General features: G+C 39.0%; 1 protein-coding gene across 1 annotated transcript in view; it reads right to left on the minus strand.

Annotated features, from left to right (window-relative positions):
• DCHS2 (dachsous cadherin-related 2) overlaps window positions 1–23,335 on the minus strand; it is a 226,811-nt gene that overhangs the window by 83,267 nt on the left and 120,209 nt on the right. The window contains exons 3-5 of the mRNA XM_072724890.1: window positions 15,547–15,778; window positions 2,559–2,795; window positions 254–1,270 (exon numbers count right to left, since the gene is read on the minus strand). Coding sequence (XP_072580991.1) covers window positions 254–1,270; window positions 2,559–2,795; window positions 15,547–15,778 — 1,486 coding nt within the window. The remainder of the gene's footprint in view (window positions 1–253; window positions 1,271–2,558; window positions 2,796–15,546; window positions 15,779–23,335) is intronic.

A 23,335-nucleotide genomic window follows, 5' to 3' on the forward strand; every position in this document is an offset into this window, starting at 1 on the left:
CTGACTGAACCTCTAATTCAGAATAAGAGCCATATATTGGCAATATGTGGGTGTGAGGCAAGAGAAGTATGAATCAATACAGGTAAAATTCTATTCAATTTTGACTTCATTTTAAAATCACAATTCTCTAACTGAATAAGGTATCTACTAAAAACTAATTTCAACTACATGTTTGTACTAATGTTATAACTAAAAGACTTGAGTTTTGTTAATTTTGATTTTAAAGGAGTAAGTGGAAGCTACAAAATGCTACCTGTATTAGGATTCATCTTGAAGAATTTTCCATCAGACAAAAGGAAATATGACAGCTGTCCATTCTTTCCCGAGTCTCTGTCAATTGCTGTAATTTTGCCTATTACCCCTTGGGGAACAGGGCTCTCCTCGACTTTCAAAAACAACACATCATGCAAGAAGGTAGGGGAATTGTCATTCTCATCCAGGACATGAACAATTACTGAAGTGCTCACATTTTGCGACAATCTGTCCTCCGGGATCCAGGCAAACACTCTAAAATTATATGTCTGTGTGGATTCATAGTCAAGCTGTCGTCGCAAATAAATCCAACCTGTGTAAGGATGGATGCCAAACACAGCAGAGTCTGTGTTGGGTTCCAGTGAGTACAGGAGCTGTGAGGTTGTGTGCTGTGGGCCAAGTGGGTAGGCCCGGATTTGCAGGATTTGGGTCATCAGTGAGAGAGACTCACTAACTTCCACTTGATAGACCAAGTTTTCAAAAGTCAAAGATGGGCTTTGCTCTCGTTCTTCAATTCCTACTGTCAGCACTAGCAAGGATGCCCGAGGAGGAATGCCCAGATCCTGGGCCATGAGTGTTAGTGTGCACTTCTGGGGCACGTCACTCCCCAGACTCTGATTGAGGTACACGACACCACGGCCCGAGTCAATGGCAAAGATGCTTGGGATCTGGCTTGCAATCGTATATCTGATGAATCCATTCTGCCCACTATCTTCGTCATGTGCTCGGGCAAGGTACAAGGCTGTGCCAGGCAGTGTGGTCTTGGATATTTTAACCTCATCAGAAGCTTTGGGAAATACTGGATGGTTGTCATTGACATCGATTACAGTTATGTTGACCTCTGTACTGCCATAGGCTGGGGAGCTGCCAAGCTGGGCCTGTACTGTGAGCACAGCCACGGGCTGTGTTTCATGATCCAGAGGCTTCTGGGTTCGAATGATGCCCAGCCATGGGTGAATAGAGAACTTTCTGTCCACATCACCAGAGGAGATTCTATAGAAAATTGGCTCTGAAGAATCTGGAAAAGAAAGGTTGGGGGTGGGGGAGATAAAAAGAATAAAAAGAGAGAAAAAAAAAAGCAATCCCCATATGTACTTACTGGAAACACTGAAAACTTAAAGCATCTATCTATCTATCTATCTATCTATCTATCTATCTATCTATCCTATATCCATGGAAAACACTATGTGATATCTTAAACCTTCCTTCAAAATATACTGAAAAATGGACAGGTAGTTAAGATGTATTAGCAGACAAAGGTAGTATCCAATGGACAAGGAGCAAGCCACAGGTTTCACTACCTTCCTTTCAATCATTTTGCATTAAGTAAAAGGGAAAGATATTCAGAAAATAATATGGATCCCTGTTTTACATATTTGGGGAAGCCAAGTTAAGCTTATGCTTGACGCTTCTCTATGATTACTACCTGTGAATGGCAAATATCCCCACCAAGATTAAGGGAAGGGAAAGAGGACAGGGAAGTAGCCTGTGAGCCTAACAAGATCTTTGGACAAATAATTCACTTCTAGGAATTTACCCTGCACAGAAACCTTTATAAGTTGTATGTGGATATTTGCTTGAGTCTTATTTGAACTAGCAAAAACTGACTATAAATCATTCGAATTAATAGAAAAAGGAAAATGTTTAAAGAAAACATGTTTATATCTAAGTCAAAATACTATGCAATCTTTTTTTAATGAGACAGAATGATATCCAGTTACTTGAAAAACTGTCCTTAATATATAAAAGTGTGGGGGGAGGGTAGTTGTCAAACCACAATATAGTAGGATGTATTTTCATTAAAAAATTGAAAAGTGGGGATCCCTGGGTGGCGCAGCGGTTGGGCGCCTGCCTTCGGCCCAGGGCGCGGTCCTGGAGTCCCGGGATCGAGACCCGCGTCGGGCTCCCTGCATGGAGCCTGCTTCTCCCTCTGCCTGTGTCTCTGCCTCTCTCTCTCTGTGTGACTATCATAAATAAATAAAAAAAAAATTAAAAAAAATTGAAAAGTGTGTGTGTGTGTGTGTGCGTGCACGCGTGTATGTTTGGAGGAATGGGTTATAGATGCATATTTTCTACATTATAATCATTCTGTATTGTTTTAGACTTTTAAAAGTATCTATTACTTTTTTGATTAGGAAAAAATGTAGGATAGGAATAATGTTGAAACAACAAAGCAAGCCACAGATCCTGTGGTCTTCATTCCTCTTGCATGGAGAAAGGAAAAGATTTATTCAAGATTACACAGCCTAAGAAAACACAGGAAATGTTCCAATAATGGATTTTAACAGAGTATAAGAAGTACTTACTCAAGGACTCTTTTGCTTTCACTGTTCCCACAGGACTGTCTTCAGGTACATCTTCATAAACTGAGAAAGTATACTTAGGACTTTCAAATTCAGCAGGTGCCAGTGTTGTCTGAAGAATGTGTATAGTGATGTCAGCATTAATGAGAGATGTGAGCCCGCCGCCATCTCGAGCACAGACCATCAACAAAAGTGTAGTAGATTCCAAATGACTAAGAGTTGACGTTAAGTAAAGAATTCCTGGTTAGGAGAGAGAGAGAATTAAAAAGCACAGAGCATGCAATACACACTGATAAGCAACAGTAACACTGGATCTGCGAATTCTATTGTGATGATTAATTTTATGTCAACTTGACTGGGGCATGGGGTGTCCAAACATCTGGTCAAATGTTATGTTGTATGTTTCTGTGATGATGTTTTGGATGAGATTAACATTTAAGTGGGTAGACTAATTCAAGCAGATTGTCCTCCTTCATGCGGCTGGGCCTCACTAAATCAATTGAAGGTCTAAATACAATGCAAAGACTGACCCTTCCCTGAGTAATGGCAATTCCTCATGCCTGACTGCCTTTGAAATGAGACATTAGTTTTTTTCCTGCTTTCAGTAGTATACTGAAACATCAGCTCTTCCTAAGACTTGAGACTGCCAGCATCAGACTGAAACTACACCACTGGTTCTCCTGGGTCTCCAGCTGACCACCTCACTTGCAGTTCTGGGATCTGTTTGCCTCCATAATCACATGAGCTAATTTCTTATAATAAATTTCTTTATATCTACATATATCATCTATCTCTGTCTATCATCTATTATCTATCATCTACCTGCCTATTTTTATTATTTCTCTCTTTTATCAGTTCCAGTTTCCTGGAGAACCCAAATACATCCACTTTCCAATCCAAGAACTTGAGCCTATTTGCAAAATTATGGCCCAAATTCTGTTAGGTAATCGATATTTTCCTAGAGCTTAAACATTAGCCATCTTGGAAGTATATCAGTTCAGCAGTAAAGACAAATTGTGTTGCCTTTGTTAGGCCTTACAATCATGTCACCAGCCCAGGATGATGGAAGAGCAGAGCGTGACCCCATAATCCAATGTAATTTTTGTTGTTGTTGTTTAAAAGTTCTGTATTGTGTTATATAAACTGTCTTCATATACATAAAGACTTCTCTCTTCCTTCTCCTGTCCCCCAAACATCACAGTAGACCAATTCTTGCTATTATATGATAAAGTTAAAACATACCCCTTCCTGAACTCTAAACAGCTCATTCTAGACACTAGCTTCTAAATTTTTTAACTTAACAATCTGGCACAGGCATGAACAGTTCTGGTGCTTTTACACTTGTCCCTGAATGTTTCTCTCTCCAAAGTTCCAAGCAGTAATTGATTTGAATGGCCTCAAATTGGATAAACCTGACTCCTCAGCCAATGGAGGACTGTAGGGTGGTCATGATCTGCCCAGGCATCAGGATCCTAAACCTATGGAATGAAACTATAATGTCATCTTCTGAAGATTTGACACCTGACCTGAACTAGATGGTTTAGGGCAGCTCTCTTTTTCAACTGGCTCTATCTTTGTTGGTGAGAAGGTATAATGTCAACAGTTTGGGGTAAGAAAACTTAAATAAGTGTTAAAACTGTGGCGGTAGGGGGGGGATTTGTGGGGGGTGCCTGGTTGGCTTAGTTGGTTAAGCATCTGACTTCAGTTCAGGTCATGATCTTGGGGTCCTGGGGTTGAGCCTCGCTGGGCTCCCTGCTCAGTGGGGAGTCTGCTTCTCTTTCTCCCTCTGACCCTCCTCCCACTCATCATGCTCTCTCTTTCTAATAAATAAAAATATTTTTAAAATAAGTGCTAAAACCATGGGAACAAGAATGGCAAGTTAGGCTGGTGTACATAGTGTGGGTAAGAAGAGAAGGTGTGAATGGTTAAGTTGGGGAGGGATCCAGTAATGCTGAGGAAACCAGTTATTTAATATTATTAACACCACCCTTTCATATGCCAGTTTGAAAACAGATATAACAGATATTTCAGAAATGAACATGTTAATTTTTTTTTTTAGAGAAAGAAAAAAACACAAACTTATCACATGAATTTACATACAAATAAATGTAGTTGAACTTTGAGGAGCCTATCACAATATAATTGGCCAGGATGGTCAAATGAAGGAATAGTACAGTTTTTGCCATTCTATCAGAAGCTGGCCAAAACATCTGAATTGTCAGCTTTCTAGACATAAACAAGATGATATCCATTCAGTTTTTTTTTTCTTTAAGTCAAATCTGTCCTCTCACAACTCCAACTCCTGGTTTTCTATTTCTATTAGAAATTTAATGAAACATAATTAAATTATAATTATTAATGTTTCTCTATTGATAACACATCATCAATAACTGAAGTCAAATATCTTGTCTGACCTGCTCTGGTCTACATGGTCTATGGTCTACATAACCCATTTTCTGTAGCAATTCCTTATCTAACATGATTTTAGGTCCTTTCACTCATGGCTCATTTCTCCTGAGCATGCGCCAAGTTGACTGGTGAACACATGGTTCCAGCTATAATCTATTACAAAAAAGAGTATAAACACTCTTCATTAGAATATTTTTAATATATTAATATAACCAAGGATTATTACACCAGCTATAGCAGCCATATTAAAATTTGGGTTTATACTGATTTGGTGATCCACCAAAGCACTCCATAATTATCACATAAATTTCTAAGTCAGATTTTTCCTATCTGTTACCAATGAGCTTTAAAAATTCTTTATTGTTAAAGTCTATGCTTGGTTAAAAAAAATAAGAACCCAAATAATACAAAAGTGTCTGACTACAAAAGAAAATGAAAAGTCCCTCCACCCCCAATCATCCCTACTTCCTGGGCATATAGTCTTCCAGAGTTAACTCAGTTCCAATTACAGAGAAATTTTTTAAGAGTTTCATTTTGCACCCTTGATGATTATGACAATGAAGAGATTAATGTCTGCCTCAACTGGACCACAACTTGGTCTTCCTGAATCCAGAAGACTCCTTCTGAACCATTTTTCATGTGTGTATTAGAATAGGCTTCCTAAATCCACGTCTAGATACATCGGTGCCTCCCCAGGTTTTCAGGATGAAGTTCAAATGTCTTATCTCTATTGACCAAGTTGTTGGTAAATGAGCCCTTTCCACCTCTGTAACCCATCTCTGGGCAGTCCTTTTTGTCTCAGGCACAAATAGTTTATAAATATAAACTATTTATAAATATAAAGTTTATAAATATAAACTATTTATAATTTCCAGGATAGACTTTGCTCTTTTTCATTTGGATTGCTCCATCCTCTTCCTAGAACAACTTCTTGATCTTCTCTGACCTCTAGTCACATTTTGAAGCACAGTTTACATTTTGTCTGGTACAGGTGGGATTCATAGACCCTCCACTTTGTTTTATTTTATTTTTTAAAATTTATTATTTTTAAATTTCATTTATTTATTCATGAGAGACCCAGAGAGAGAGAGGCAGAGACACAGGCAGAGGGAGAAGCAGGCTCCATGCAGGGAGCCCGATGTGGGACTCGATCCCCAGTCTCCAGGATCACGCCCTGGGCTGCAGGCGGCGCTAAACCGCTGCGCCACGGGGGCCAACCCCACTTTGTTTTAGATCCACCTTCTACGATCCCACAGTGGCTTACATACACATGCTTATCATAAATTTAACACGTATTTTAATGAACAGTTTTGATCTTTCTTATTCATTTACGTGTTCTTTAATTTAATTGATTTATCATTAAAATCAAAAGACAACATTTTGAAAATATATAAACAATTTGGTATCCTAATAATAAGAGACGTGGCAGGAAGGGTTGAGGTCGAACTAAACAGACTCATGGGCTGTCTGCAAGAGGGAGGGACAGTGCCAGGAAGAGGAGGGCAGAGAAATAGACCCCCAAATCCAGGAGCCTTCATGAGGAGGATGAACCCCCATGATATTTGGCTTTGAAAACCAGAGGAGCTGAATTTCATGACTTCTTATAACCAGTGGGACCTACAACCTGGAATTTTAAAAAATCAGCAAGATTGGGTCTGGGAGAGGTGGGAGGGTGAGAGGAAACTGAGTCCCCACCCTTAAAGAGACAGTACAAGAAAAAAATGAATGGTTCAATCCATTGTGGTATATTAATACAATTGATTATTAATGTGGCATCTAAAAAGAATGAATATGCACGTTTTCACTTTAAAAAATTTTACACGCTACATTTTACATGGGAAAAATACAGAACAATATGTAAAGTATAATCATAAACACTAACACATACTTTATTTGTATCCCTCCCAACACACACACACACACACACAAACAGAAAAATATACAGAAGGAAAACATGGAAGGATCTGAACAATGATAAAAAGAGGTCAATGGGTTGAGATTATGGGACAGTTCATTTTCTACCTCATATTCCTATAGTTTTAATGAACATACATGCTATGGACTGAATTGTGTCCCTTAAATATTCACATGTTGAAGTTCTAACCCCCAGTAGGGCTGCATTTGGAAGTAAGTAAGTAAGGTTAAATGAGGACATAAGTGCAGAGCCCTGATCTTATAGGATCAGTATCCTCATACAAGGAGACATTAGAGAGCTCACTCTCTTTCCACCATGTGAAAGTAGAGAGGAGGCAACTGTCCACAGGCCGGGAAGATCTCTCACCAGGAATCAAATTGGCCAGCACTTTGATCACACACTTGCAGCTTTCAGAACTGTGAGAAATAAATTTCTGTTATTTAAGCCACTTTGTCATGTTTTATGAGAGCAGCCTGAATGGACTAATATGTTAACTTTGAAATTAGAAATGCATATATGGGCAGCCCAGGGCGTGGTCCTGGAGACCCGGAATCAAGTCCGACATCGGGCTCCCTGCATGGAGCCTGCTTCTCCCTCTGCCTGTGTCTCTGCCTCTTTCTCTCTCTGTGTTTCTCATGAATAAATAGACAAAACCTTAAAAAAAATTACATATGTTAAAATATTAAAATATTCAGGAAAAAAGATACATTTGTTATAAAAATATATCTACTACCTTCTTGTATAGGAAATGGATACTATACTGAAGATTTAGAATGGACATGAAAATGTGTGTCTTGAAAAATAACTGCCAGAACTCCTGCTCATTCAAATGTGAACTACCCTGTGTAAGGTTCAGCTCAAGTTCTATGGTCCTTAATTCCTTCCCTGAATACTCTAGAGTATTTTCCAGATCTCTCTTCTGAAGGCCTACACTCTCTATAGTCATTACTGTGATCAATAGATGGAGTTTGCCATTTTGATTTCATGGAAGTTTGAAACATTTTGATTTCATGGAAGGCTAACACAAAATTATCTTAATAGGACAGTGTGACTCTGTGACCCATAACCTTGATTGTACTTGAAATGTGAAAGTGGTCTCTTAAAAATAAGACAACCCAAAGGGTAGCTGATGAGTCTAGGAAAAGTAGAAAAAAAGAGAGGCAAATGTTAGGTGCACAGATTCAGGTCCAGTCCTCAGAAAAGAAGCGAGATTGTTAGCAAACAGACTTTCCTATTATTATTTTTTCAGACTGTTTATTTCACTCTCGATGAAAAGTAGAGTAATGCAGAGTGCTATAAGTCAATAGGCTTTCATATCTTTGTTCTACTGACAAGAACATCCTTATGATGGGAAAGGTCCATCAGGCTATTTTAATTTGATACCACTAAACATTAAAATGACCTCATTTCCTTCTTTAAAAATCAATGCTCATTTATAAACTCTTCCAGATATGATTTTGCTTTCTCTATAGTGTGCCTAGACTGGAAAGGTAGGCTGAACATAAAGCCTCAAGTATTCAAGTCTTGTGGTAATTATGGTTTCCATTATAACCTGATAATTGGCATTCAGTTTGCTACATCAGTAAAATGAGTTTGCTTAATGTAAGTATTTGCTTAATGTAAGTATAATGTAAGTATCATCACAGGAGGAAGAGGAAGAGGAGGAAGAAAAACAAGGAGAAGGGGGAGGAGGAAGAAAGAGTATAAAAAGAAGAGGAGGGGGCAGCCCAGGTGGCTCAGCGGTTTAGCGCCGCCTTCAGCCCAGGGCATGATCCTGGAGACTCCGGATCGAGTCCCATGTCAGGCTCCCTGCATGGAGCCTGCTTCTCCCTCTGCCTGTGTCTCTGCCTCTCTCTCTCTCATGTTTCTCATGAATTAATAAATAAAATATTTTTAAAAAAAAAAAGAAGAGGAGGGAGAGAAGTGGTAGCTGGTATAAGGCACAAGTGAACACATGAAAAAGAAGAATTCTTGGGTCTGCAGCCATGGTGGGAAGCAGGGCAGGTCATGAAAAGGTCTGGTGGCCCTTAACAAAGATTTGGTCTTCAGCCAAAGAGCTGTGGGAAGTCACTGAAACATTTTAGGTAGGAGAGTGAAATGACCAAATCTGTCTTTATATTTGAACAAGGTCCATTTTATGTCTCTATATATGAATTCTTTAGGCCTCTTTTGAGCAGTGACTACTTTTTTGACTTAAAAAAATATATTTATTTATTTATTTATTCATGAGAGACACAGAGAGAGAGGCAGAGACACAGGCAGAAGGAGAGGCAGGCTCCATGCAGGGAGCTGGACACAGGACGCGATCCTGGGTCTTCAGGATCACACCCTGGGCTGAAGGTGGTGCTAAACCGCTGAGCCACCAAGGCTGCCCTCAATCTAACATTTTTAAATAAACTGAGGCATCTATTAAAAGTTGAGGGATTAGGGGTGCCTGGGTGGTGCAGTTGCTTAAACATCTGACTCTTGGTTTTGGCTCAGGTTGTGTCTCAGAGTTGTGGATCAAGTCTCATGCCAGGCTTTGCTCAGAGTCTGCTTGAAACTCTCTCTCTCTCTCTCCCTCTGACCTTCCCCACAACTTGGATGCTCTTTCTTACTCTTTCAAATAAATAAATCTTAAAAAAAGGTGGAGGAACCAGAAAATATTATATATAGCTCTATAATATATATTGCTTATACATATGCATACTTATATATAATAATAAGATGGTCAATAAAATGAATAGCTCTGTTTGCCTATGTATTTATCAGCTTAGGATTTATGGCATTATATTTTCATATTTTAAAGTACAGTGATTATTTGGCTCTCATTTTTCATGATATTTGCAAATTATCATTAACCACCAGTGCAGGGACAAACTTTAACTTTAGAAAAATAGACTGATTCACTTACTGGCTATTCATGAGCTCTGGTTATTTTATGCTTGATTACTGAGTGTTTGGATTTGTACATCCAATTATAATGTGCAATAATGTTTTGCCTAAGTTCTTAATCTTGTCACTTCTCATTTAAATGGAGGAAAGTATTGGAATGAAATATTTTTTAATTGACAGACTAATAAAAGAACTTAAAGACAAAGGTCCTCTCTTAATTAAAACCTAATATACATGTGATTGTACTAATTAAACAATACTGACTTTCAGAATCCAATCTCCTGAAAAAGCTGAGATGCTCTTAGCCAAGGTGATTATTCATAGTCAGAAAGCAGCCTGTGGGTCATTACTAGACTTATAAGCTATGAAATAGTTAAGAACAAGCAAAAGCACAAGGGGTGCCTGGATGGCTCAGTTGGTTAAGCATCCAGCTCTTGATCTCAGCTCAGGTCTTGATCTCAGGGAGCTGAGTCCAAGCTCTACACTGGGCTCTGTGCTGGGTATGGAGCCTACTTTGAACAACCAACCAACCATAAAATCTTGACCATCACCAAACATGAAGTCTTTAAGTGTGGCTTTCTCAAAAATAGAGATGGATTAAAAAAAAAAACTAAGGGATGTCTATACCAATTTCTTATTGGTTATTGGCATTTATGATGTCTTTCTTATATTCAGTTTGTGAGAATATAGGAACTTATTCAGTAAATAGGTGACATTATGCTATTTATATCACACACAAATCTGGGTTGCTAAGTTGGAGTAGCTGAAAGGAATGGAATGGACTGAAAATTTTGTCTCATATTGGTAATGAAAAGGATTCATAAGAAAAACATACCCATTTTGGAAGATTCCACCAAATTCTATGTAGTCAGTTAAAAAGAGCATATAAACCAGGAGATAATTTGGTATTTCAAAAAGGCTTACACAAAAAGTCACAATGAGAGATCACTTTTCTATCTTACTCAATTGAGACAATGAAACCTATATTTATCTTAGCTTTGTGTTTAGTTTAAAAGGAAAAAAGGCATAATAATGGAAAGAGCCTTGAAATAGGACTCTAAGAAGTCAATTCAAGTGTCAGGTTTGTTACTGTGACTCGGCAAGTCACTAAGACTCTTAGGGCCTTTATTCTCTTAATTTGGAGATGGGCACAAAAGCATCTGCTTCATTTATGCCATAAATTGATGTAAGGCCCACATAGGGAAAAGATCTTACTGGAAAAGATATTGAAAGGTGTTGTCATCTGAAACAGAGCAATACAGGGACAGATGACGGGTCTAGGAGAGGGTTTAAGTTCAATCCTGCCGTTTACTCACCGTGTATCCTCAGGCAAGTCAGTAAATCCCTTTCAGCCTTGATTCCTTCCTCCACTATATCAGGGAGCTGAATTATAAGGTCCCCGAGAATCTGTGATCTTATACTGAAAAAATCAGTAAGAAAACTCTCTAAAATGCTTTTGTTTCCTACAAATCAGCGCATACTGATTAGGTGTTCGTGATTAATTTTAGTCTCTGTCGTACAAATAAAAGGAAGTCATTATTTTTTTGGCATGAGTAGGCTCACATCCCTTATGAAATGAGATGTGGTTTTAATTTATTAGCCACGTATCTGAATGTTCTAAATGTAGGAAAGTGGCAATCATGGAGAATTATGAGAATCATTACATGATATGAAATGTGAGCTTAAAACTAACATTAGAAAAAGATCTGCCCTTGAAATGAAGAAAAACAAAGTCTGTGCTACATTACTCACAGCCTATGTTAAAATCCACGCACCCTGTACAAACAAAAGATTACAACCAAACACAGAGGCATAGCTGCCTTTAACTCACTCAGTTACCCTTTTAATTACTTGTTCTTCTGTAATGCTAAAGTTGGATTTTGTGTACACCACAACTAAACATAGATCAGACAATAAGCGAGGCAACATAAGCTTTTGGTGTAAGTTGTATGAGAATGGGAATTTTTATCTGTCTTACTGGCTGATGTATCCCAAATACTTAAAACAGTGCCTGGTACATAATAGGCACCAAATAAATATGTCTTGAAAAGATGAGTTTGCTTCCATTTTCTTCTTTTGATAGATAAACTACACTCTTCGAAACTTTAATGGACTTCTCTTTATATCGTTAACTTGCTTCTATAAAAAGAGGTAAACCAGAAGAACTTAACCAAAGGCAGTTTTAGCAAAAGAAGTAGTTGGGCTACTGTATATGACCAACACAAATGTTTGAAATCTGACACCCTAAAGTAATCTGGCTTAGCAGTAATGTTTGCTTCAGTGTAAAATTACTAAGCAAACAGGACAAACACAAAAGCTAAAGGACTACACTTTTCATGCTACTGAAGAGAACACTTCAAACAATGGAAGAAAAAAATCTACATACAATTCATAAAATAGGATTAAAGACATAAAAAGAGCTATTAATAAGTATGACTTTTGTGTTTCCTTCTTTTAAAACTCAAAACAGTGTGGTCTGCCTCGTGCCCACATCAAAGGAACCCAACTAACTGAGAATAGGAGAGATGAAGGCTCAGTTCAATATCTCTCTCCTGGTGCCCAAGCACATTTTACAAAAATGTTCTTTGAACCAACAACAAACTTAGAAAACCAGAAACAGAACAGGAAGATAAACCCACAAGAGAAAACAACCATGACATCACCACACCCCCTTCCAGTTTTCTCCAAAACATTTTTCTTACCAGATGAACACAGAAAGTCAAAGAGCTCTATTTTTAAAGTTTTAGTCTTGGTTGTGACACAAAGAGATCAATGGGCAATCTCTAGCCTTCAGTAAAACATGAGGCTAAACACAAAGTGTGTTAACTTATAAAAGAGCATGTCTGATATAGGAAGCAACAAAATGAAAGGATGGATGAACCAGTGAGGAAATGAGTAAATGTCTCTAAGAGAGATTTTTAGAGTAATTCAGGAAGAAGTGACAACGTACAAATTAGCTCATGAATTCTCAAGTCTTCTCATATAATATAAAACTACACAGATATACACCTATATAAGTACAAGTGTATTTAGTATACTTAGCATATATATCTAGAAAAGTGCTAGCCAGGTGGGAAGAGTCTTGGGAGAATTTTGACAAAAAGCGGGGGTAGGCCATAGCATTACCTACCACACCGTGATGGAGAAAGAAGATTTTAAATGAAATTTTGCTCTGTGTTATCAATGACACTCCCTTGCAGTTTCTTAAGAATATGTAGTAAGGATTTAAATCACTTTTTAATTATTTCTAGATGTCATTTTTTCATTCGTTCTACAAATATATATTGATAGAAGCAATTTCTAGATACTGCATTTATACTGGCAGCCTCAGTGAAAACAGACCTTATGGCAAAAGCATGAAAGCCCAGCTCAATATAGGTTACAGCAATAACAACAGCAACACACACAGATTTAGAAGAGGAAAACTGTATTCCAATCCCATATTCCTTGCTCTACTCTTCAAGACATCAACAGTTAAATTAGCTTTTATGGCATGGCCTAGAAGCCTATTATGTACAATATAAAAAAATGCATTCGGAGTTGTGGTCAGCCAACAGATAAACTTGAATTCAACTGTTCAAGTTGAAGACTGCCTGTTCACTAGGCAACTTTTTCCCACAGCTAGTCGTGATGCTGTTTAATTCTCTTCTAAAGGTTAAAGTAAAGCATTACCAGGCCTCATGAATTTCTCATGAGTTGTGATTAAGCGCAACCAAATTCTAAGCACTGTTAGAAAAATGTCTTCAACCTAAATGAACCGGCATCAAAACTGCCAACAATAATACCCCAAGGCTACTTCCATTACGAATTTGGTCTTTGCTTTAAAAAAAAAAAAAATACTGTGATACTTCCCTAGATAATGACCCACGTAAAGCGTTCTCCTTGATTAACAATGGCATTTGTCTTATAGCCTGTGCCAGGAATGGAAGCCTGTGGCTTTATTGAAGCCAGTGCAGCAGCAAGAGATCTCTTCTAAAAACAGAACACAGTACTGCTCATTCTTCAAGACCTTCCAGGAAAAACTAGACGATGAGCATGTTGATGTCTTTTAAAAACAATCTACTAAATGTTTTTAGATCCTGTGCCCTGATCACTGGCTGACCTATATATTTTTGGCAATGCTAGCGTCCTAGAGGGCCTGACAATTTGACAAGCAGTTTAGATGGATTTTGAAAAAGCCAAGATAAGCAGACTAATTTCCTAAAAAAAAGTATTTTCTTCTGATCTTTGAAATGCTAAAGGAGCCATGTCAGTGGATTATTCTGAGCAAGGGAAGGTCTGCCTTATTAAGACTGCCATTGTAAACAACTAATCCCCCAGCCAGTCACACACACCACATGTAAGTATATTTTCCAAGCAAGAAGCAAAGACTCTCCATCTACCAGGGATGGATGGGAAGCCAAACTAAGTTGGCAGATTAGATTTGCTATGTAAATTATTGCTTGTTGCTAGTGAATATGTTTGTTGCAAAGGGTATTGTGAAGATCCAATAAAGACAATGTACAGAAAATGTCTATTGTAGCACCTGACATTATCTTCATCACCGTAGAAGTGCATTTTACCCATGCTCAGGTCAGGTGCTTTAAGAAGAAATAAAATGTCAAAGAGATATCTGCACTCCCATGTTCACAGCAGCCAAGTTGTGGAAACAACTTAAATGTCCAACAACAGATGAACAGATAAAGAAAATATGGTACATACCTACATCAGAATAGTATTTGGCCTTAAAACTGAAGGAAATCCTGCAAAATGCAACAGTATGGATGAATCTGGAAGATATTATGTTGAGTGAAAGAAGCCAGTAACAGAAGCACAAATACTACATTATTCCACTTACATGAAGTCTCTGAAATAGTCAAAATCATAAAATCAGAGAGTTGAATGGTGGTTGCAACAGGCTGGCAAGGAGGGAGAGAGAGATGGGAAATTGCTAACCAATGGGCATGAAGTTTCAGTTAAGCAAGAAGAGTAAGCTCTAGAGATTGTACATTGTACCTGTAACAACAGTAATGCAGTGTATACTTAAACATTTGTTACATGTTCTTACTACAATAAAGTAAAATTAAATTAAAAATTTGTAAAAGGAGAAATGCAAAAGAAAAAAATTGTTTTGTTTTGGTTTTTTAAGCATCGTTTTGGGACCAGATATCTCCAATATCTCAAAAGTACTACAATGTAATATTATATACTTGAGATTTTAGATTTTCTTGTGATCAAGTATTTCAAACATTACTTTGTTAACCAATAAGAAGGGGGTGATAACCTCCTAAATTTTTATTATTTCCAAAAGACTCAGTTTATTCACTGGACTTCTTTGGCAGATATGCAATTACCATATTAGAGAAGTAAAAGGAGCTTTAGATATCTTATCTATTCATACACTGAAATCGTGGCCATCATCCTCGGATGGCAAGATCATATGAACGGAGTGAATGGACATTTGCAAAATAAATATTACTGGCCAGCTGCTTCTCATAATTTACTGCTTTTAATCCTCACAAAATCTTGCAACATAGGGATTGATAGCACTGCTTTTAAGGTGAAGAGACTGAAGCCAATAAACATTATAAGACCAGGAGGAAACAAGGCTTGAACTCAGATCCATGTCTCATGTAACCACAAAGCCTTGGTTCTTTACAATACACCTTGCTGCCTTCTGGAAGGTGAAGTGAGTCCTGCAACATCCCTGCTAAAAACAAAATAAAACAAAACAACAAAACAATTTTTGCCAGTTTTCTGGCTGTTACACAGAATCTGTTGATTTCAGAGGAAAACTGTTCCAAGAGCACACACCTGTAGCAGAGTCGATGGTAAAAAGGGATGACAGGTGTCCAGGAATGAGCTCATAAGCCACTGTTCCATATATCCCAGAATCCCTGTCAGTGGCAAGAACATTGATGATCTCGGTGCCTGGCTGGGTCTGGCCACTAATGCTCGTCACGTAGGTCGACGGATTAAAGACAGGTTCATTATCATTCACATCCTCCATTTCCACACGAACAAAAGCTTGGGCACTTAGTCCACCCTGTTGGATAAATGAGAAATGATTACAAATGGATTTCTCCTGAACACTAAGATGTAGAATAATTCAAAGATCCTAGAATAGAATTTTAAAAGAACAACAAAGATACATATTCATTTTACTTTTAACCTTGAGATATGCGTTCACGTGTATCCGTCCGTGCTTCAGCACTGATTCTTAAATATGAATGAGGTTATCACTTAAAATTCCTATGAGGCAATAATTTCAGACTACAGGCCAAAGATATTCAAGGCAAGTTTTTATTTTGTCCAAAGAGAAAAAAAACCCAACACTTTTATCCCTGGGATAATTTTTAACTGCTAAAGAAGAAAGGTAAGGAAATTTCGGAGCAAGATGGAATTCAGAAAAGGCTGTCAGTGAAAGTCTCACTTAGAAGGAATAGTAAAGATCGACCTATATGAGGGAGCTGGACTTCAGTAGTCTGGAGGAAAAGCATAACAGATAGAGGAGAGAGCAAGTGCAAAGGCCCTGAGACAAGAGCACATTGTACGTCCCAGGCCTCTTCGGGAAACAGCAAGGAAGCCAATGGGGTGATGTTAGGATGGCAAGGGCAGCTCATGGAGGGCTCTATGGGTCTCTCAAAAAAGGACCTATTGGAGGGTTTTGAACAAAGGAGCGGCTTGAATTGACTTAGATTTTAACTGTTACTCTAGCTGCACCGTTCAGAATAAACTGACGGGCAGCAAAGGGTGGAAGGAGGGCAACCAGTTAGGACCTTATTAGAATCATCAAGTCTGGAGCAGATGGTGGCAATGAAGGTAATTATCCTAAATATCTGGTATCAGATTTGTTTTGGAATTCTGAATTTTTTAAGTTTTAGAAAGATAATAGAGGGCATAAAGGAGTAGTGGTGGTGGTAGCAGTAGTAGTGGTGAGAAGTAGATCCCATACTGTTTATTTTGTGTTGCCTCCAACTGAAAATCAGAGGAAGGGGAGAGAATACAATAGAAGAAAATAATCCTCTGCAATTTTTACTTTTCTAAAGTAAAACATGTGTTCCTACTTTACAGCACCATTTTCCATTTCTGTCTGGTGCATTTGGATACTTTCATCTTTGACAAAAATCCTTGGTAAGTCACAACAGCCTGGGCTTACTCACTCACTTACCTCTCTCTCCCCCTCTCTCTTTTTCTCTTCCTCCCTCCTTCCCTCCCTCCCACTCTCCATTACTGTTCAGGGATGCACTGAGCAAAGAGGAAGAAGGATTCTGCAGAAGAAAGCTTTGGCAGGAGATCAAGAGGGAAGCTCATGCTCACAGGGAGGGAGGGCAGAAAGAGAGTATCCTCTGGGACGAGGTTAACAACAAACCTGCAGATGGCTCTCAGGCTCTGAGGTCCCAAGAACCCTAGGTATACCTACTGGGGACTAAAAAACCATTGGGAAATACACCTTCAAAAATAGAGTGGTTTTCCATGTTCTGAGTTGAATAACTTGCCAGGGCCATGTCAATTAGCAAATAGAACAGGAGAAATGGAGGCTGGCTACGACTGCGATGAAAATAAGGCAAGTGCCCCACTACTCTCCCCTTCTCCCCTCCCTGCCTTGTGCTTATAAAACAACCTGGGGCTGTGTCTGCTGCAGCCCTGCATGACCTGCAGGTCCACGGTGGAGGGCAGCAAGAGGGGCCGCAGGCTGCTGGTCAACAGATGGAGTCCCACGTGGCACCTGACAGAGGCCCCGCTGGTTCTCCAACCTGCCTTCCTTCTCCCTTGTTTTCCTCTGGCCTTTCCTTTCCCCTTGCTTTAACACTTCTCCTCGGGTTCCAGAAGTCAGCTCAGTTTGAGGAGGGGGTGAGAAAGCAGGTGGGAGAAGTGATGAGAAAGTGGCGAAGATGTGAAGAAATGGGTATCGCTCCACTTAGGATCTTTAAGAACAAAGATGTTAATTTCTAGGCTGTCCATGAAAATCCTCAATCAGGCAACGCTGCCCAAAACACGTAAAATGTTAGATGGACAACGTGAAAAACATATCCTCATGAAACAGTGAATCTTTCTGCAGGAAAATTATCATAGATCTCAGGTTTCCTGTTGTAGGAATTCAATTTTCTTAATTGTCATCTGTTGAATTCACCAGTGGTGGTGCTTTTCTCTCATAACAACCATTTGTGAATGTGTATTAAGTGTATTTTGTGTATCTTCTCCTTCTATTGTTCTAATCCCCCCTTTTAAAGACTTTTATGGTTTCTATCATTTTTACAGATAAGAAAACCAAAGCACAGAGAAACTAAGTGACTTGCCCAAGGTAAATGAGACTGTCCATTGCAGATCTGGAAATGGACCAGAGAGCTCTCCGTCCCCAAAATTCCTTGGGGCTTCTTTTAAATTAGACTTTTTAAAGTCTTGCGATGAGATAAATTCTACCTTTCATGAAAGGCTTGTTTAAACACAATGGTAAGGGCGATGTCAACCACGGACTCCGTCTTCGAGGAAAAAAGGAAGGCAGAGTCCACGGACTTAAAATCTATGCGACAAACACTGTACAACTGGGTTTACAGCACAGCGGAACAATCTGGAGCCGAATGATCTGGGTCTAATGCCTGCCCTGCCTGCATCTGGGATGATAGACTGGAGAAAATCAGAGAGTCTGGGCCACCTCTTCTGCAAAGCAGGAGACCTGTTCACCTTGCAGGCCTGTTACTGGAAGGAGGGATATAATATGTATGAAAGTACTCATAATGGTTAATCACTATCAATAATAAGATTTCATAGACTCATTTTTCTAAACACTTGGGGCCAGATAGATTTGTCTTGGAATGTTTCAAGTTTTAGAAAGGCAAGATAGTGTGTCTACTTAGTCAGGTCTGGGGCAGTACTGCAGAACCAAACACTTGATATCCTGCGGCAAAATGTATGAATAGACACATTTAGAGGGATTTCAAAGAACATGGATAGCTTTTTGTCAGTCCGAATCAGGTTTCTCTCCAAATGAAGCTTTAAAACTTTCCATCTTGAAATGATGTTGAATTAGGTCAATTCTAATGCCCGTTCCAGGTTTCTGTTTTAATCAACTACGATGGTACTATCCGCCCCTTCTTATTATTTCTTTTACAATTGGAATCTTATAAAATTGTGTTGTATAATTCTCTCTTCATGCAGGGCTCTCATCAATCTCTCTGCCGTCTTTAGTTTATACCAAAACGTTTAAGTCATTACTTTTGATTGCTAATATAATATTTGTATAGATGGAAATAAGTAACGCAATAAAATAAAACAAACTCGCCATCTGAGAGCTTTGGGGGCTTCAGAACTACAGATAGGGAATCGTGGATCTTCATGATTCAGATGTAGGCACAGAGTAGGAACACTAAGTGGAGAGAAACCTCGGTGCTGAAGGAATCCTTGAGATGGGTCCTCAAGAAACAATCAGGACTTTGGATCTCCAGCTGGTGTGCAATTCCAAGAGTCTGGAGGAGCCTTTTGAAATTGGGAGATATGGACCCAACATTCGAGGTGCTAAAGTAAAGTTTGGCTGCCATCTGGGTATCAAGGAGGGCCTGGTATGGTCCCTTCCAATAAGGTTCAAGGGAAGTCTTTGTTGTTAGTGATTCCAATTCAGAAAGCTGGGAAAATACTGGAAAAGTTAGTTCAAAGAGTTATAGGCAGATTTTTGAGCAAACTAGAGGAGTTCAGGATCCAGTCCACTTTAGAGATAGATAACAAAACCTTAAAGAGAAATGAACAGAAACAGAATCTGGCCACTGAAGCCATAGCCAGTCAAATCCTTTTCTTGCTTTACTTCTGCTTCTTCTCTATAAAAATCTTCCCCCAGCTCCTGAGGGTGAAGTGCTGCTAACCACTTCGGATTAGGTGCTACCAGATTCAAATTGATTTTTGAAACTCTTTAAAGAAATTTTAAACTCTTTAAAGAAATTGACAAACAGAAACAGGTGAAAATAATACCCTGGAAAATGTAATAGCATTTAAACAAATCCTCTGAGATGTTGTAAGAAGAGTCAGCACACTAGTGTGGATGGAGAGGGGGATGGGTGAGTCCAGGGAGAAGTCTGGCAGGGTCTACAGAAAAGCCTGGAGAATCAGATTCATGGAACCTGACTAACTTTGTTCTGTACATCAGTGGATTAAATCAGTAAAAAATGTGGCAGGTACACCTCCATACTAATTTATTTTACTTTTACTATATTAATGTATTATCCACATTAAAACATCACAAAAATGTAGTTTCAAATGATAAAATTCAAAGTTCTGTTTTCTTCCCAAATCCTTAAATTAAGGACACTATTGTTGTCCTTAATGAAGGGGCACGATCAAATCTAAGTGTCAGAGATATCTGAGGTAGTAAGCAAAAGTTGTGTCTTGGGGCGCCTGGGGCCTGGGTGACACAGTCAGTTGAGCATCTGACTCCTGATTTCAGCTTAGGCTGTGAACTCAGGGTTGTGGTATCAAGCCCTGTGTAGGTTCTGGGCTCAGCAGGGAGTTTGCTTGGGATTCTCTCTCTCTCCCTTTGCCCCTCCCGTCCATGTTCTCTCTCTCTCTCTCCCTCTCTCTCTCTCAACATAAATAAATAAATCCTTTAAAAAATGTGCCTTAAAAATGAATAAAGGGGTTCCTTAGTCCAAAAGTTGAGGAAATACTGAATTAACCAAGTCAAATAGGTCCTGTGCCTCAGGATTTCTCCCAGAGGCTTCCTTATGCCCATTTCTAGAGGGGTAAGTTTTAAGGTGTTTCCCATTCTTATTTGACCACCGAACCTTCTATGGAAGGAGCACATCTGGAGACAAGTATCTCACACAACACAATTAGCAGAAAGCTAATCTGAACTGATTTTTCTTCATTTCTCTCATAGTGTTCACCTCCCAAGTCTCTGTAACTAATCTTCTGTCCATCTGGTCAAGACTATCCTGATAATGCAGCCTCTAAGACATGCTGAGTCAGAACTAACCAGGTAAGCGACTTACAGACCTGGCCCTTAGAAACTGTGTGATAGCAAATGTTTGTTATTTTAAGCTGCTACGTTTGGAACAGGTAATACACCCCATAAAGTCTATCCCTGAGTATTTCTTAACTTTGTCTTATTCTTTCTCATTCTATCAACAAGTCGTGGTTTGTTTTGACATAATTTTAATCACTTAATTTTTTTTAAAGATTTTATTTATTTATTCATGAGAGACACAGAGAGAGAGAGAGGCAGAGACACAGGCAGAGGGAGAAGCAGGCTCCATGCCGGGAGCCTGACGCGGGACTCGATCCCAGGACTCCAGGATCGCGCCCTGGGCCAAAGGCAGGCACACCAAACTGCTGAGCCACCCAGGGATCCCCAATTTTTTAAATTATAGTAAGAAAGAAGAGTCTGTCACTATAGTTTTAAAGATTAAGTGATTAAGGATGTCTAGGTGGTTTAGTTAGTTAAGCATCTGACTCTCGGTTTTGACTCAGGTTCTTATCTCACAGGTCCTGGGATGGAGACCCATGTGGGGCTCTGTGCTCAGTGGGGAGTCTGCTTGAAATTCTCTCTTCTCCCTCTGCCCCTTTCACTTGTGCTCTCTAAAATAAATAAATAAATCTTTAAAGATTAGGTGATTAAAACTAAAATGGGAATGGGAATTACCTCAGATCGGAGGTGGGGGGGATGGGTGAAATAGGTGATGGGAATTGAGGAGTGCACTTGTTGTGATGAGCACTGGATGTTGTATGGGAGTGCTGAATCACTATATCGTACACCTGAAACTAATATTACAAGGTTAACTAACTGAAATTTAAATAGAAACTTTTGAAAAATATATAGTAAGAGACTCTTAATCAATCTACCTGAATTCCAATCCCCTCAAGGCATGCCCTGAAAGTTGGGAGTAGTTTGGGAAAGCACCAAGCTTGAAAACATGTTGGAAGCTGGTTGTCTAGGGCAATCAGCAGATATGAAAAAGTTTCTGCCATTATTTTTATTTCTACGTTAGCCATTGTCTGCCATTCATTGTCTCTGTTCTTGCCTCCTAGGCCTTCTCAGGCTCTTAACAGTAGAATATTAATATCTCATAGTTCTTGTGGGCTGCAGTTTTCTTTGTCAATACATTTTGTAAGAGTTCATAATTCAGTGAGCAGAAGTGAAGGGAAATCAAAGTCCAATTTGTTAAGGAAAACAAACAGAACAAAACAGGAAGCTGTAGTGTCACCAAAGTCAAGAGAAACAGCATCCAAAGAATCATTTCAAGTTCACTGAGAATTCGAATAAATGAAAATAAAGAATTTCAGGATGTGGCACACGAGAAATCATGTTTGATTAGAAAGCAGTTTTACTAGAGAGGTTGGTTGGGAAGAATGGATCAAAGAAAGACAGCAAAGTGAGGAAAGGAGAGACAACTATTTTAAGTTGATTTGCTGTCAAAAAAGAGGAACAAAATGGTTTTCTAAAAAGGTACATGAAATTTAAAAAGAGATTCCTTTTTAAAGATGAAAACCATTATTATGCTTTGAATGCTTCTGAGAGACATTCAATAGATTTTCAGGTATTGGGATCCCTGGGTGGCTTAGTGGGCAGTGCCTGCCTTCGGCCCAGGGCATGATCCTAGAGTCCTGGGATCAAGTCCCACATCAGGCTCCCTTGCATGGAGCCTGCTTCTCCCTCTGCCTGTGTCTCTGCCTCTCTTTCTCTCTCTCTCTCTCTCTCTCTCTCTCTCTCTCTCTCTGTGTCTCTCATGAATAAATAAATAAAATCTTTAAAAAAATTTTCAGGTATTGGTGATGCAGGAAAAAGAGAAAATATTTACAGAAGCGATGCCCTTAGGAAGGCTACACTGGGTGGGACACCAAACATTAGAGAGATTTGTTTTTGATGAAAACAGACATCTTTAACAAGGTAATAGGAAAGAAAGCAAGGAATGTGAGCTGATACTAGGCAGGAAGGTCAGGATTTGTCCCTTAAGCAATTACATGGTAGTATTTTATTTTATTTTATTTCATTTTATTTTATTATTTTATTTATATTTATTCATGAGAGACACAGAGAGGTAGAGACTTAGGCAGAGGGAGAAGCAGGCTCCCTGAAGGGAGCCTGATGCTGGACTTGATCCAGGACCCCAGGATCATGACCCAAGCCAAAGGCTGAAGCTCAACCACTGAGCCCCCCAGGCATCCCTAAATCTCTAATCTTGTTCTTCTTCAAAAGCATCTTGCCTCAGGGCATCTGGGTAGCTCAATCAATTAAGCATCTGACTCTTGGTTTCTGCTCAGGTCAGGATCTCAGGATTGTTAGACTGAGCCACCCAGGTTCCCCCATGGTAGTATATTTTTAAAACTGGTAGGCAATCAGTTTGAGATATAGTTCAGACAATCTAGCTAGAAAACAGGAGCAATTGTGTGGCAGCTTATTGCTGAAATGGGGTGGGGGGTAATCAGTGAAACATAAGATAGAACAAAAGCAGCTGAATATTGGAAAGTGAGATAACATAATCTAGTAAAATTAAGATGGATGCACCCTAAGTTTCAGTTATGCAGGATGAGTAAGCTCTGGAGGTCTCATGTACAGCATGGTGATTATAACTAATATTACTGTATGTATACATGAAATTTGCTGAGATTAGATAGA

This window comes from Vulpes vulpes, chromosome 10, assembly GCF_048418805.1.
Source record: "Vulpes vulpes isolate BD-2025 chromosome 10, VulVul3, whole genome shotgun sequence".
Lineage (NCBI taxonomy): Eukaryota > Metazoa > Chordata > Mammalia > Carnivora > Canidae > Vulpes > Vulpes vulpes.